This window comes from Caretta caretta, chromosome 8 (assembly GCF_965140235.1).
Source record: "Caretta caretta isolate rCarCar2 chromosome 8, rCarCar1.hap1, whole genome shotgun sequence".
NCBI lineage: Eukaryota > Metazoa > Chordata > Testudines > Cheloniidae > Caretta > Caretta caretta.
The window spans coordinates 109,695,174-109,712,406 of NC_134213.1; the positions used below are offsets into that span (position 1 = coordinate 109,695,174).

Genomic DNA, 17,233 nt, shown 5'->3' on the forward strand with positions numbered 1-17,233 from the left:
GCTTGTATGCACAAGTTGAAATAACTCACCCTTCCAATAGGGGTAGTGACTTCGTGGTGGTTGCCCAGGATGTACAATAGATATCACTATTCTTGGCATTTCTCACCTGAGATCTCCTGTTGGAGACTTTAAATCTTTATTCCTTGTTATATTATTACGGTACTTATTTGCCACCCCAATCTCCACCAGGTGCACAGATGAGGTTACCAAGCAGCTGATGCAAACCGCTACCAACAGGGTCGAGAGAGATGGGATCCTTGCAACTCGTCTCTGCACCCACAGGGATGATGTGGAACTAACAAATGAGAGACGATTGCAACAGCTACCAGGTAAACACATGGGGCGAGAAAGCTGTTAATTTCAGCAGGAGGAGAGGACACTGTAGATAATGAGGAATGAAGAACTGGCATTGTGGAGCTCAAGCTGCTCTACCAGCGGGCATTGTGGATATGAGGCATTATTGTAGGGTCAGACCTGCCTAGGGTTTTAAAAAAATACATGTAAAATTGGCATAAACTATGCCTAACAAATGTCCCATTACACATGCACTCACTCCAACAGCTGTAGACCAGACCTGCCCCTTAATTTGTTTATTTCCCCCATTCCTAGTCTCCCCTCCCATCCAATACCTCATGCAGGCCTGGCCCTTCTCAGGAGGTCTGCTGCTTCACTGCAAGTTAAGTGTTTCATGCCCAGAGAGTCTTCCCCAGCTGTCTCTGGGTGGTCTTGCTGGAAAAACTAGAGGGGGGTGGGGAGGTCTTGCATTCATCCATTGGCAAAGGCATAAAAGGGAGGAGACTGCCATTGTTCTAACAACTGACCTGAAGCCAGAGACTTATCAGGGAGGTAGGTGCTGGAATGGGGGTCTACCAGCTGGAGACTCCTGGGACACATAGGTCCATTATAAAAACTGTTTCATCTTGGAGCACAAACTGCGGACTCCAAAGCCTCTCTGTGCTAAACTTCCTTTCATGATAGCTTTGATTGTGAGAGGGAAATGGAGCAAGAAGGTGGCCACACTCTTAAAGCTGCAATTGAAGTCTGACTGCTCAGTGCCTGGCCTCTCGGGGCATATCTGTGCTGCAATGTAAACTCCTGCTTGACCCCAGGCTCAAGCCCTCCCACCCCCACTTGACTCTACACTGTAATTGCATTAACCCAGGACTCAGACCCAGCATCCCAGGATGCTGCTGGGCTGGAGGGTCCAAGCTCCAGTTAAGCCACACCTGACTTGGGTCCCAGGAATTGGCCAGAAGTATTCCATGGAACTATGGGATAACTTCCTTAGTCGTCTCTATCCCAGTAATCTGCAATCCACACTATTAAAAACAGACCTTTTTGTGGGACGGAAAACAGGGCCGAAACATCCACGAGTGCCTCATGGATGGTCTGTTAGTTTCCTGACACAGGAGTGAAAGTGCAAGCAAGAGAAGTTCATCAAAAGGCACCTTCTCCATGTTGCTCCAGTAGCAGACCAAAAATGACTGCTCAGCAGTCTGGGTTGGTGGACTGTTCAACCTTCCTGTAACATGCAGGGCAGGCAGTAAAGTTTTCCCACAGTACACCATGGTCCTGGGGCTAGAGTGGCCACACTATTTTGTGGGTGGGAGAAGAGAGCACACTAGGGACTCTGGGATGTGGTTACTTTGACTCAGGTCTGCACTCTGCAGTGTGCATGCCAGTGCCCTAGATTCAAGCATGGGTTAGAAAAGCCTTAACAAAGGGTTAAACTACAATGTAGATGCTCCAGCCCAGGGTTCCCTAACATGGGTCAACTGACTTGAGTCCCACTAATCCTGGGCTTACATTCTAGTGTAGACATACCTTCAGATTCACAAACTCTGGAAGGCATAAATTGGAGCAGGAGGTAGGGGAGGGCCAGCAGGGGCTTTCTCCTGTTGGAAGCTACTGGAAGAGATCCTTTCTGGGGTGTACAAGAGTTGTGTGTGGAGAGCTGGATTTCTGGGCCTGAGTTCAGAATAGAAAGTAAGAACCCTTCTGGCTCAGTCTGGAGAAACCTGCTGTGTGGAGTGAGTGCCAAGCCTTCCCCATATTTAGGGACTTTGTTGTGTGATAACTCTGATGGTAAGTCCATGTTTGTATTGCTTCTTCCTCACCAGGAGAAATCCACTCCTATGAGGCTGTGGATAGTGATCCCATGCTAGTCAAAGCAATTGATGCCCAGTGTCCAGTAAGTCGCTGTATTCGGTTGAAACCAGGAGCCCAGGTGAGCATGTGCATATTCTATGGGGAGTAACGGCCAACGGAAGGATTAGAGTCAGTATTTGGGGAAAGATTTTAAAGATAACAGCACAGGGATGTGGAGTGGGTGTGAAATGGAAGCACCCCTCAGACCCCAGGCTGTTCTAAAGAAACAGGCTATTACATTAATTTATAAGATGTCCTTCCCCACTTGATGAAAGTGATGAAAGCCACTTGGTTTAAATTCAAAGTCTCAATCTCTGCTTGGAGACTGATTGACCAAGGTGACTGCTTGCTCTGTCTCCAATGGAGAAGAGACATTGGATGCACAGCACAGAATCACACTAAGTACAGATGGGGTGGGGACTGGAGGAAAAGGCACTTTAAAGCCACTTTTGTGCTGCCTGGATTCTAGGCTGCTCAGCTCTTAGCATAAATTAGAGCTAGGCTTCTTATGGACTATGGCACAGCTCAGAATCCCTGCAGTACCATGTGTTAAGGCTCTGGCCTCCCATCACCAGTACACCCTGTACACCAGGGCTTGGGGGTGAGGGGCACAATAGGGCTGCTTACAATGGCCCTACACTGTCTGCATTGGAGAATTGTTCCCTGGCCACTTTCAGTTTCTTTAAAGTCCCTGTAAACTGCTGGAGTGTGGGGAGGAATCTTCCCAGAGATCCAAGTGTCACTATTATGTGACTTTGGTTGTAGACAGAACCAATTCACAATCTTCCCAAAGCAATTTCACAGAGTAAAGGGGTGATGGGATCTGTGCCCTGTGAGGCTCAACAGCTGAGAGCCCTGGGGAGGAAGGAGCTCTGGGATGGCTTCACTGTGAGGTGATTCCACCTACTGTTGCTAGGTCCCACAGTAACATTAACAGTATCAGCCAATTATTCTGACTCCTCTGAGTTAGGAGCAGAACTGGGGCAAGGCAGGTGAATGAATAGGGCTGTAAGGCAGGGGCACCAAACAAATCTAGGCATTTTTCCCCTCCACTATAGGTAATTCTTACTAAGAACCTGGATGTGTCCCGGGGTCTGGTGAATGGGGCAAGAGGGGTTGTGGTTGAATTCGAAGCTGACGGGAAGGGTGAGTATATAATGTTAAGGTTGCCAGTTTTGGTTGGCTGTATTCCAGGAGACTTCATCACATGACATAATCTGTAATTAAAGATTAATCTTTAATTTCTGGAGACGCCAGGACAATTCTGGAGGGTTGGCAACCCTATATGATGTGCTTATGACTGTGCCAGTGGCAGCTGTTAGTTTTACTGCAATTCCTTGGCGGGGGGGAGTAATCATTTCTGCAACATCAAGTTCTCCCTGCCTGTGAGAACCAAGAATCAGGCCAAGCCCCCAGGTATAGCTGCTTAAGGGTTTTCTGTGTGTGCTTTTCATCATTCTCTGGCTCTGCATGCTTGCTTGCTCTTATCTGGTTTCTGACCATGTCCACTCATGCTCTCTCCTTGCAGCAGTACATCTTTCCAATAGCAAGAACAAATGTAGCTTTTTGGCAATGCAGTGTTCCAACCCTCCACCGCACTATTTCATGTTTTCTCTGCTCTGTTTCTGGCCTGGTAAATAGTTCTGTTCATTCTCCTGCTTAAGGGTGCCTTCTCTGAATGCTTTACAGTGTCATCTCACTCCAGCAAGAACCACTGTGCTAGAGGAGCAGCAGAATTGAGTTGTGCTTCTATAAATAGAGCCCCAAGGTCCATGGAAGAGTTGGTCTGAAATGGGAAGGGATAAGGAAGGGAAAAGGGTAAACTTAGGCTCCTGCTTCCTGGGAACACTGGTACCAGAGGGACATTCCTTATTCTGACCTGCTCTTCTCTCCCAGGACTGCCCCAAGTGAGGTTTCTTTGTGGGGTCACAGAGTTAATCAGGCTGGAGCGCTGGGCCTTCAAAGGTCCATCTGGAATTTATCTGAGTCGTCAACAGTTGCCTCTAAAATTGGCATGGGCCATATCCATCCACAAGAGCCAGGTTAGTACTTTTATAGAGACTGCCACAAAAAGTATTCTCCTTTACCTTCATATTCTTAGCATGCTTATGCCACTGGCAGTAGTGGGAGAGGGGAGCACTAGGGCACCTGTGTGGGTTGGGGGAAGTGGAGGTTTTGGGGGCAGGGTTGCCTAAAGATGCTTGCACTGCTGATGACAGGGAAGAAGGAAACTGCCTTATCTTCCTCCCTTTGCTTTGGTTAAGGTATGTTGGCTCAAAGGGTACTACCATTCATGGTTCTGGAGCAACAGGCCTGAAAACATTACCCAGTCTCTTGGAGTTAAATCCTCTTCCTTTTTTACTCTGTAGGCACAGCAGAGTCAATGTTCAACAGGTTGTTACTTTAACTGGAGTTACCAAATGGTTCAGTTTAAGCAGAGCACTGGATTGGTTTAAGTTAAAAAATTAAAACCTGTTTATTAACAAAAGAAAAGATTAAGTGAATTCAAATATGAGAAAGTTAGAAATACATCTAAAAGGCTAAAACTTAATCTAGCAAATTTTGGTTTAAGGCTCTGTTTGCTCACCAACAGTCTTCCAGCAAGGTAGTGATTGACCTTTCCTTGGTCATTATCTCTCCCAGAGATCCAAAGGTGCTGGTGCCTTTGTCTTATGTGAAAGATACCTTGGAGTTTTCTGTCCCTTTCTTTTATAGTCCAATGAACCTCTGAAGTGGATTCTTCTCATGTTATCCTTCCAAGTATAGTTTATTCAAGCAGTAGGTGGTGACATGGAGTCCAGTGGTGAAGGAGATAAAATCCAAATTGTTCTGTTCCCTGTCATCTCTTCCCCCTGCTGTGTTGAGGACGCTGTTTACTACATATATGTAAATTGTGGTAAACACATTCTTTGAGTGATGGTCCCTGCTGTATTCCACTGGGATTATGCCCAGAGATGGAGCTTTTGAAAGTAGTATTGGATGGCAGTCCGTGTATGCACCTGCACCACCTTGTGGTTTCAGATGAGGTGATTAAAGGGTGCAGCAGGCCACAAGCATCTCCAGTCCTTTCTCACTGATCCAAGTCGGAGCTTCTCCTATCCTCTTGTCCTTCATAGAATACCATGGTTGGAAGGGACCCCTGAAGGTCATCTAGTCCAACCCCCTGCTCGAAGCAGGACCAATTCCCAGTTAAATCATCCCAGCCAGGGCTTTGTCAAGCCTGACCTTAAAAACCTCTAAGGAAGGAGACTCTACCACCTCCCTAGGTAACGCATTCCAGTGTTTCACCACCCTCTTAGTGAAAAAGTTTTTCCTAATATCCAATCTAAACCTCCCCCACTGCAACTTGAGACCATTACTCCTCGTTCTGTCATCTGCTACCATTGAGAACAGTCTAGAGCCATCCTCTTTGGAACCCCCTTTCAGGTAGTTGAAAGCAGCTATCAAATCCCCCCTCATTCTTCTCTTCTGCAGACTAAACAAGCCCAATTCCCTCAGCCTCTCCTCATAAGTCATGTGTTCTAGACCCCTAATCATTTTTGTTGCCCTTCGCTGGACTCTCTCCAATTTATCCACATCCTTCTTGTAGTGTGGGGCCCAAAACTGGACACAGTACTCCAGATGAGGCCTCACCAATGTCGAATAGAGGGGAACGATCACGTCCCTCGATCTGCTCGCTATGCCCCTACTTATACATCCCAAAATGCCATTGGCCTTCTTGGCAAGAAGGGCACATTGCTGACTCCTATCCAGCTTCTCGTCCACTGTCACCCCTAGGTCCTTTTCCGCAGAACTGCTGCCTAGCCATTCGGTCCCTAGTCTGTAGCGGTGCATTGGATTCTTCCGTCCTAAGTGCAGGACCCTGCACTTATCCTTATTGAACCTCATCAGATTTCTTTTGGCCCAATCCTCCAATTTGTCTAGGTCCTTCTGTATCCTATCCCTCCCCTCCAGCGTATCTACCACTCCTCCCAGTTTAGTATCATCCGCAAATTTGCTGAGAGTGCAATCCACACCATCCTCCAGATCATTTGTGAAGATATTGAACAAAACCGGCCTCAGGACCGACCCTTGGGGCACTCCACTTGATACCGGCTGTCAACTAGACATGGAGCCATTGATCACTACCCGTTGACCCCGACAATCTAGCCAGCTTTCTACCCACCTTATAGTGCATTCATCCAGCCCATACTTCCTTAACTTGCTGACAAGAATACTGTGGGAGACCGTGTCAAAAGCTTTGCTAAAGTCAAGAAACAATACATCCACTGCTTTCCCTTCATCCACAGAACCAGTAATCTCATCATAAAAGGCAATTAGATTAGTCAGGCATGACCTTCCCTTGGTGAATCCATGCTGGCTGTTCCTGATCACTTTCCTCTCATGCAAGTGCATCAGGATTGATTCTTTGAGGACCTGCTCCATGATTTTTCCAGGGACTGAGGTGAGGCTGACTGGCCTGTAGTTCCCAGGATCCTCCTTCTTCCCTTTTTTAAAGATTGGCACTACATTAGCCTTTTTCCAGTCATCCGGGACTTCCCCGGTTCGCCACGAGTTTTCAAAGATAATGGCCAATGGCTCTGCAATCACAGCTGCCAATTCCTTCAGCACCTCGGATGCAACTTGTCCGGCCCCATGGACTTGTGCACATCCAACTTTTCTAAATAGTCCCTAACCACCTCTATCTCCACAGAGGGCTGGCCATCTCTTCCCCATTTTGTGATGCCCAGCGCAGCAGTTTGGGAGCTGACCTTGTTAGTGAAGACAGAGGCAAAAAAAGCATTGAGTACATTAGCTTTTTCCACATCCTCTGTCACTAGGTTGCCTCCCTCATTCAGTAAGGGGCCCACACTTTCCTTGGCTTTCTTCTTGTTGCCAACATACCTGAAGAAACCCTTCTTGTTACTCTTGACATCTCTTGCTAGCTGCAGCTCCAGGTGCGATTTGGCCCTCCTGATTTCATTCCTACATGCCCAAGCAATATTTTTATACTCTTCCCTGGTCATATGTCCAACCTTCCACTTCTTGTAAGCTTCTTTTTTATGTTTAAGATCCGCTAGGATTTCACCATTAAGCCAAGCTGGTCGCCTGCCATATTTACTATTCTTTCGACTCATCGGGATGGTTTGTCCCTGTAACCTCAACAGGGATTCTTTGAAATACAGCCAGCTCTCCTGGACTCCTTTCCCCTTCAAGTTAGTCCCCCAGGGGATCCTGGCCATCCGTTCCCTGAGGGAGTCGAAGTCTGCTTTCCTGAAGTCCAGGGTCCGTATCCTGCTGCTTACCTTTCTTCCCTGCATCAGGATCCTGAACTCAACCAACTCATGGTCACTGCCTCCCAGATTCCCATCCACTTTTGCTTCCCCCACTAATTCTACCCGGTTTGTGAGCAGCAGGTCAAGAAAAGCACCCCCCCAGTTGGCTCCTCTAGCACTTGCACCAGGAAATTGTCCCCTACGCTTTCCAAAAACTTCCTGGATTGTCTATGTACCGCTGTATTGCTCTCCGAGCAGATATCAGGAAAATTAAAGTCACCCATGAGAATCGGGGCATGCGATCTAGTAGCTTCCGTGAGTTGCCGGAAGAAAGCCTCATCTACCTCATCCCCCTGGTCTGGTGGTCTATAGCAGACTCCCACCACTACATCACTCTTGTTGCACACACTTCTAAACATAATCCAGAGACACTCAGGTTTTTCTACAGTTTCATACCGGAGCTCTGAGCAGTCATACTGCTCCCTTACATACAGTGCTACTCCCCCACCTTTTCTGCCCTGCCTGTCCTTCTTGAACAGTTTATAACCATCCATGACAGTACTCCAGTCATGTGAGTTATCCCACCAAGTCTCTGTTATTCCAATAACATCATAGTTCCTTGACATCACCAGGACCTCCAGTTCTCCCTGCTTGTTTCCAAGGCTTTGTGCATTTGTATATAAGCACTTGAGATAACCTGCTGATCGCCCCTCATTCCCAGTATGAGGCAGGAGCCCTCCCCTCACAGACATTCCTGCCTGTGCTTCCTCCCGGTATCCCGCTTTCCCACTTACCTCAGGGCTTTGGTCTCCTTCCCCCGGTGAACCTAGTTTAAAGCCCTCCTCACTAGGTTAGCCAGCCTGCTCGCGAAGATGCTCTTCCCTCTCTTCGTAAGATGGAGCCCGTCTCTGCCCAGCACTCCTCCTTCATGGAACACCATCCCATGGTCAAAGAATCCAAAGCCTTCTCTCCGACACCACCTGCATAGCCATTCGTTGACTTCCACGATTCGACGGTCCCTACCCAGGCCTTTTCCTTCCACAGGGAGGATGGACGAGAACACCACTTGCGCCTCCAACTCCTTTATCCTTCTTCCCAGAGCCACGTAGTCCACAGTGATCCGCTCAAGGTCATTCTTGGCAGTATCATTGGTGCCCACGTGGAGAAGCAGGAAGGGGTAGCGATCCAAGGGCTTGATGAGTCTTGGCAGTCTCTCCGTCACATCGTGAATCTTAGCCCCCGGCAAGCAGCAGACTTCTCGGTTTTCCCAGTCAGGGCGGCAGATAGATGACTCAGTCCCCCGGAGGAGAGAGTCCCCGACCACCACCCGCCTTCTCCTCTTGGGAGTGGTGGTCGTGGAACCCCCAACCTCAGGACATCACATCTCATGCCTTCCAACCAGCGGAGTCTCCTTCTGCTTTCTCGCCCCAGACATATCATCTGGTCCACTCTCCGCAACAGTACCTGTGGAGAGAACATGAAAGCAGTTAGTTACCTGTGTCTGTTACTGGAACCCGGACATTCCGCTTACCTCTTCTGGAGGTCACATGTTGCCAAGCTTCTTCACTGGCCTCTTGGCTCCTCTGTGCAACTTGCTCTATATCTTTAGAGCTTTGTGCCCCTAGAAGCCTATCCTGAGTTTTGTCCAGAAAATCCTCAGTTTCTCGTATGCAACGCAGGGTCGTTATCTGTTGCTCCAGACCTTCAATCTTCTCTTCCAATATGGAGACCAGCTTGCACTTTACAAAGTCACTTCTGTCCTGTGGAAGAAAGACAAACATGGCACATCCAGTGCAGGTCACAACAGCTGAACCCCCCCCCCCTTCCATATCACCTTCCTACTATGAGCTTCCTCAGAGCAGTTAGCAAGACATAAGCCTCACTGGGCTCACTCCAGGCGAACTCCTAGGCAAACTCCTGCCGTGAGCTGCTCTGCTGTCCCCTGCTGCTCAGCTGGTTCCCGAAGCTCTGGCTATTTTTGAACAGCCAGGCTTCCCTGACACAGACACCCTAATGCCCACCCCCTGCAGGCTAGCAGCCAATCAGACACTCACTCAGGCTCTCACACTGCCCTCCCAGCAAACACATGCTCGGATACTTCCTCAGCAAGCAAACACACACACACTCACTCGGATACTTACCAGTCCCAGGCAAACTCCTGCTGTGAGCTGCTCTGCTGTCCCCTGCTGCTCAGCTGGTTCGCCGCCGCTCAGCTGGTTCGCGAAGCTCTGGCTATTTTTAAATAGCCTTGTGATGCACTTTGCAAAACCTTTAGGAAAAAGCTGTAGGTTTTTTGATTTTTACATTTTCTAATTTAAATTTGTTCCCTTTTTTTTTTCTTGGGAAGCTGCTTCAGTTGTCCCCCCCTCCCCCAAATGTTCCCCCCCTTTCCCAACACACATGGTACCCAGATCTGTGTATTGGATTATGCTGAAGATGCCAGGGTTCAAAATCAGTGCTTCCTGTCCCCACTTGTTTTCAATCTGTGACGAGCACCAGTACAGTGCTTTTTGTACTGCCTGGGGGAATCCCACATTGCATCCAGGTGCAGTATCTGCCTCACTTTCCCTGCCCATACTTGAGATAACTGGGCTCTCTGCCTCAAAAGCACCTCCATAGAGGCTGCCACAGGACCTGTGTTAGATCCTGGCCAGGGAAACATCCCCACTCCCACATCAGCCTCAGCAGGCAAAGAGTGCTCAACCCTAATGCAGAGCCTCCTTTCAGAGGAATGGATACCATTGACCCGTGGGAGACTTGGAAGCACTCTGCATCCCCATGAACTCTTTGCATTAGAAGGGCTGTGATTGCCACAAACCCCAATCCAGTCGTCTGTTCACTGGGTCTCTTACCTTGCTATGTTCCTGCCACCTCCTGTTCCAGCAGCACCACCATTTGTAGAGGTCTCTGATTCAGGTGATATGGATATCCAACATAATCCACCATTCCCATTCCAGGAGCATGACTATTGCAAGGTTCTGACAGCACTGTGGCAGTTCCTTACCTGTAGAGCTGATATGCAGCTCTACGGTCATAGGCTAGACAACAGCAGGGTTAAGTGGGTTGTGCATACTGGAACTCATGGCCCTAGTATTCACCCTCTGAATGGTCACACTCAGTTTGGGAAGATTCTCTTGCATCGCCACCACAACCCTTGTAAGGTAAATGCTCCAAAATAGCACTGGATGATGCACCAGTCAACGAATACCTCTCTGGATCACTCATCTTCTCCAGATGTGGCTCTCATATCAACTCCTTTCTTTCTGCCAGTTCCAGGAACTGCTGCAGAGAATAGCCAATGCACTTGAGATTCCATTAGAAGAAGTACAGGCTAGTCAACACAAGTTGACTTCTTTCACACATTGGTAGGGCCACCCTTGGGGGTACCAATCAATGATGCCATTCTCCGGTCAGTGTACACTGTATGGCACATCTTGGCCACATGCGCACCCACTACAAAAGGGGCTGAAAGGAAGCCCTATGTCTAAGTCTGTCTTGCTAAGTTCATCTCTGACTTAGCAAGTGATACACCTTTGTGGTTTCATCCTGTAAAGAATAAACAGATGACCAGGGAAGAGTATAAAAATGTTGCTCGGGCATGTAGGAATGAAATCAGGAGGGCCAAATAGCACCTGGAGCTGCAGCTAGCAAGAGATGTCAAGAGTAACAAGAAGGGTTTCTTCAGGTATGTTGGCAACAAGAAGAAAGCCAAGGAAAGTGTGGGCCCCTTACTGAATGAGGGAGGCAACCTAGTGACAGAGGATGTGGAAAAAGCTAATGTACTCAATGCTTTTTTTGCCTCTGTCTTCACTTACAAGGTCAGCTCCCAGACTGCTGCACTGGTCATCACAGCATGGGGAGTAGGTGGCCAGCCCTCTGTGGAGAAAGAAGTGGTTAGGGACTATTTAGAAAAGCTGGATGTGCACAAGTCCATGGGGCCAGATGCCTTGCATCCGAGTGCTAAAGGAGTTGGCAGCCGTGATTGCAGAGCCATTGGCTACTATCTTTGAAAACTCATGGCGATCAGGGGAAGTCCCAGACAACTGGAAAAAGGCTAATGTAGTGCCCATCTTTAAAAAAGGGAAGGAGGAGGATCCTGGCAACTATAGGCCAGTCAGCCTCACCTCAGTCCCTGGAAAAATCATGGAGCAGGTCCTCAAGGAATCAATCCTGAAGCGTTTACACGAGAGGAAAGTGATCAGGAACAGTCAGCATGGATTCACCAAGGGAAGGTCATGCCTGACTAATCTAATCGCCTTTTATGATGAGATTACTGGTTTGTGGATGAAGGGAAAGCAGTGGACATGTTGTTTCTTGACTTTAGCAAAGCTTTTGACACTGTCTCCCACAGTATTCTTGTCAGCAAGTTAAAGAAGCATGGGCTGGATGAATGGACTATAAGGTGGGTAGAAAGTTGGCTAGATTGTCAGGCTCAATGGGTAGTGATCAATGGCTCCATGTCTAGATGGCAGCCGGTATCAAGTGGAGTGCCCCAGGGGTCGGTCCTGGGGCCGGTTTTGTTCAATATCTTCATAAATGATCTGGAGGATGGTGTGGATTGCACTTTCAGCAAATTTGCGGCTGATACTAAACTAGGAGGAGTGGTAGATACGGTGGCAGGTAGGGATAGGATACAGAGGGCCCTAGACAAATTGGAGGATTGGGCCAAAAGAAATCTGATGAGGTTCAATAAGGATAAGTGCAGGGTCCTGCACTTAGGACGGAAGAATCCAATGCACCGCTACAGACTAGGGACCGAATGGCTAGGCAGCAGTTCTGTGGAAAAGGACCTAGGGGTGACAGTGGATGAGAAGCTGGATAGGAGTCAGCAATGTGCCCTTGTTGCCAAGAAGGCCAATGGCATTTTGGGATGTATAAGTAGGGGCATAGCCAGCAGATCGAGGGACGTGATCGTTCCCCTCTATTCGACATTGGTGAGGCCTCATCTGGAGTACTGTGTCCAGTTTTGGGCCCCACACTACAAGAAGGATGTGGAAAAATTGGAGAGAGTCCAGCAAAGGGCAACAAAATGATTAGGGGTCTGGAACACATGACTTATGAGGAGAGGCTGAGGGAACTGGGATTGTTTAGTCTGCAGAAGAGAAAAAATGAGGGGGGATTTGATAGCTGCTTTCAGCTACCTGAGAGGTGGTTCTAAAGAGGATGGTTCTAGACTATTCTCAGTGGTAGAAGAGGACAGGACAAAGAGTAATGGTCTCAAGTTGCAGTAGGGGAGGTTTAGGTTGGATATTAGGAAAAACTTTTTCACTAGGAGGGTGGTGAAACACTGGAATGCGTTACCTAGGGAGGTGGTAGAATCTCCTTCCTTAGAAGTTTAAGGTCAGGCTTGACAAAGCCCAGGCTGGGATGATTTAATTGGGGATTGGTCCTGCTTTGAGCAGGGGGTTGGACTAGATGACCTCCTGAGGTCCCTGCCAACCCTGATATTCTATTCTATGATAGCTTTAAATGTTTGTAAGTTCCTACCCTGCCAAGAGAGCCTGCCCGGGGTGCCAGAGTATACCTGGATCCTGGGGATTTAAGCAGTGTGCTACAAGCCCATGCCTGTTAGTGACCGGCGCAATAGCTGCTGGAAGTTCCTGGGGAAAGGTCATGTTCAGGAACAGTGTTGGATTTGTAAAAACTTTAAACCCAGAACCAGGAAGAAGAGAGATAATAGATTCAAATCCCTTCTCATGGGGGCAGCACTTTGCCCCTCGTCAGAGCATCAATCCAATCCGGCACCAAGTACCTCCTTGGTTATGAGTGTTCTGGCCTCCTTTAGAGGGGCTCAGCATGGCCCAAGATCCCTAGCACCAACTACCACCTGGTACCAACATACTTCTCCAGCTAAGAAGTCAGCACTATCCACACAGCACTGCTCTCCATCGCCGGTGCCACAGAAGATGGAAAAAGTCAGACATGGGGTGCTCCCCACTGAGGAAGACGCCTGAGAGAGTGAGAGTGGCCCAGCACAGGTCTCAAACAGACATTGAACTGTTGACACCATTGGCTTCGGTACCAGGAGGAAGTCCATTGTGTCTGGTGCCCATGGATTCCCCATCTAGAGTGAGCAATAGAAGGGATACAGCCCTGGCTGCACCACTGACACCCTGGGGCATATGAGGCAGCGAGGAGCCTCCTGGCCCTTCCAGCACTGCCATGTTCCCCAAATCATGGCCAATAAGGGACAGGTCCGGCATCGCAGGACTCCATTCCACAAAGGCAGGTACCGGCCTAGGGCAGGCTAGCAATGATGGCGAGACACCATCCACCATAACGTTCATGTTTGCGGGGCTCGTCCCCCACGGTGTCACTCACACATCAGCACTCACCATCCTGGCACCCCGCACCATCACAGCACCACTACCCAGCACCACCGTGGTCTCCCAGGAGTGGGTCATTGGGCACCGAATCACAGGTAGACTTGTACACCTCACAAAGAAGCTGACATCAGGCAGGCCCTAGGTGCCTGGTAGCCATGACTAAAGGGCTTGTCCCATCAGCCTGGCCTCTTAGCCAGTGGCAGATGTCACTCCAGTGGCCAGTCTGGACCCCTTGGGTAGCTCAACTGTTCTAGGGCTCCCACTCAGGGCAATCTTGCTCAGCGCCATCAGAGGCAAGAGTACCTCCACCTCCCCCCCCACCCCCTTGGAGAGGGGCTCCATTCCAGGGGCAGAAGTCAGCAATGCCCAGGATACCCCAGCGGGACACTGGCCAGCAATGGCAGACATACAAACCTGGTGCCAGTCCAAGCCTCCTTGTCCTTTTTCCCTGATGAGGCGGTGGTGGGTATGGCTATAGCATCTATACAAGACAACTACAAGGCTCCCCAGGAGCTCTTGTCAGGTGGCACAGAACCTGGGCATTAAAGTGGAGATCACGGAGTCAGCCCCAGCCTTGGTGGACACATTGGCACCCTCAGGACTGGCAAGGGTTGGCCTTATCATTGAACAAGGCCATCTTGCATCCCATGAGGGCTCTGTGGCAAACCCCCCACATCCCTCTAGCCCATTGCAAAGCAGGTGTAGAGAAAGTATTTTTTGCCCCCGAAGGGGTATGAGTATTTGTACACCCAACCCCCACCAAGATCCCTGGTTGCGGCCGCTGCTAATGAGCAGGAAAGATAAGGGCAGCAAGGACCCTCCACCTAAGGCAAAGGAAGACAGGAAACTGGACCTGTTGGGGAGGAAAGTATACTCAATGGGGGGGCCTCCAGTTGAGAATCTGCAACCACCAGGCACTGCTAAGCCGCGATGCCTGTTGTTCCTGGTCCACTAGGCTAAAATTCAAGGAACTCTTGCCATCACTCAAAGAAGAAAACAAGGTTACTTACCTGTAACTGGAGGCGCTTTGAGATGCATGGTCCCTATCTGTATTACACTGCCTGCCCTACATCCCCTCTGCTGTGGATCCCATAGGTCTGCATTGGAGAAGGAACTGGAGATGCTGGCAGCCTGCCACACCCTTTAGTGCCTTGGACAAAACCACAAGGCAGTGCAGGGTGCATGTGAAGACCACCAAACAGTACTACTTTCAAAAGCTCCAGCTCCAGGCACATGTATAAAACCCACAGTGGAATACAGATAGGGACCACACAGAGTTGACGGTGAGTAACCTCATTTTCCTTTATTTAGGATAGACTTGTTTAACAACTTTTGCCTAGGCACCGTTGTCTTGTTTTGAACATGTGAAACATCATATCGGGACAATTCATAACTTCAGACAATATTGCTGCATACATTTCACCATGATATTATTGATTAGCAAATTATTAGTTTTCAAATGATACCTCACAAAGCCTATTTTGTTCAAAGATTATTACAATAGTCAGTGTGTAGGGTCACACCATTCTTGTGCCAGCATTAACCCTTAACTTCTCCCGCTCTCTACTGTTTATCCCTCTGATGTACTTAGAGACCAATGATCTCTCCCCTCAGCCTTCATTTTGTTAGGCTAAACATGCCAAGTCTCTTCTCAAAAGTAGGTTCTCTATTCCTCTAATCATCCTAGTAGCCCTTCTCTGCACCTGTTCCAGTTTTGAATTAATCTTTCTTAACCATGGGAGATCAGAATTCTCAGAAGTGTCTAAAAGGAAGTTAGAAGAGGGACTAAGAACAATCCTACTCCATTTCATCTAAATGTCCCCAGGAAGTCCTTTTTCAATCCCATTGATCTACTTCCTGCCAAGTTCATAGAGAAGTTCCCTTTGCATTGAGAAGGGGTAGATGTTAATAGGAGCAGTGTTTTCCTGACATTCATACCTTCATCACTATATTGTGGATGGGACAATTGGGTCCCATATGAAGATGTGTGGGATGGCTTTTGTGTTGCAAGCTCACTGGCTTTTACCTGTGTCTTCCATGCACTAGGGTATGTCATTAGACTGTGTGGAGATCTCCCTGTCTCGAGTCTTTGAAAGTGGTCAGGCTTATGTAGCCCTTTCCCGAGCCCGTAGCCTTGAGGGCCTCCGGGTTCTGGATTTTGATCCCAACGTTGTGAGAGCCAATCCACACGTGCTACAGTTCTACAGTCACTTACAGAAAGAACAACTTCTATCTCAGGTAAATTCAGCAATTGATCTCCATTAGCCGTTGCAAGCCGAGACGGGCACCAAAACTCGGAATCCCCCCACAAAAAGCAAAGGAGCAGCAGGTAGTGATGAGAGGGACAGGATTGGGGAAAGTCAGGGAAGAGTAGACGGGGAAGCATGTGATAGAAGAAGGATGTTTAGTCTAAGAGTCCTATTCAGATTACAGCCCACTAACTGATCCGCTGCACAGAATGGAAGTGAGTTCCCTAGGCCCAATCCTTCCCCTTCCATAGAAAGGCTAAATGAGAAATGATTCACTGGAAATCTCTTGGTTTTTTCCCCTAGGCTTCTCTACACAGATACATTGAAGCAGAAGAGAAGGAGAATTGGAAATCTAGCTGAGGATCCACTGGGCTACATCTGCAAGGCACAAGCACAGGCTGATCTGGTTTCAGCAGCGCAGCTGTTGGGTACATCTTATACCACTGGTGAAATTTTGCTTTGTTTCTGCTTCATTGGCTCAAAGGCCACACCTGCCCACTGTGACAACACTAGCTGTTCAGGCACTTAACTTTTTGGGGAAAATTCTTCCTCTGTTTACGTCCTGCTGGTTTAGGGTGGAGGATAGCATCAGACCCCATCCTCTCTTCCTGACCTATACATACTTGTGTAATGTTTGACTTCTCCTCCAGCTTGCCAAGGACAAATGAGATGTAGCTCTCCCCTTCCTCTGCTGAACTGGAGCCTACTAGCTGTGGCTTTCATCACACAGAAAGGATACTGAAGAGCAATTGGAATGCTGGTGCTGCAAGTATGCTATTTCCAGCTGGTGAAGTGCTAACAATCAGGATGTCACTCTGCAGGTGCACCCTGCCTTTAGAACCATTTTATGCTATCCATGTGTCACCTGTTGATATAGAGAGGGTTCACTAGTTTTACTGCTGGGTGAAGTTATGTGAAGTCATAACTGTCCTCTTAATTTTGGTGGTACTTTATGGCAATAAAAGGATGTATCCACTGCAATCTGTCATACCAAGTTCTAGAAGTAGGGGTAGAGGGGATTATGGGATGTCATCAATTCACAGGCTCTGGGTCTCTGATCTGATATGGTGGCTTAAAATGCTTCAAACAGTTTCCTAGGAGTATTTCTTTAGTTTACTGGACCCAAAGGATCCACCATTTTCTGTAAAGGCAGGCCTGGGGCCTCAGGAACTCCAAGGCTGAGCCTATGGGCTCCAGAAATCCTTATTTCTATCCTGGGCTCTCTGCAGCATGTCAAGCTGAAGTCCAACTCAGA

The 17,233-nt window shown here is 48.5% G+C and overlaps 1 protein-coding gene across 2 annotated transcripts in view; it reads left to right on the forward strand.

Annotated features, from left to right (window-relative positions):
* Positions 1-16,959, forward strand: part of PIF1 (PIF1 5'-to-3' DNA helicase) — a 26,814-nt gene extending 9,855 nt beyond the window's left edge. Inside the window, exons 8-13 of one of the 2 annotated variants that reach the window (XM_048861538.2) lie at positions 190-329; positions 2,121-2,227; positions 3,207-3,294; positions 4,045-4,190; positions 15,776-15,967; positions 16,282-16,959. In XM_048861538.2, coding sequence (XP_048717495.2) covers positions 190-329; positions 2,121-2,227; positions 3,207-3,294; positions 4,045-4,190; positions 15,776-15,967; positions 16,282-16,338 — 730 coding nt within the window. In that variant the 3' untranslated portion in view covers positions 16,339-16,959. The remainder of the gene's footprint in view (positions 1-189; positions 330-2,120; positions 2,228-3,206; positions 3,295-4,044; positions 4,191-15,775; positions 15,968-16,281) is intronic. The other variant, XM_048861539.2, reaches the window with a different exon arrangement.
* Positions 16,960-17,233: the final 274 nt, after the last annotated feature.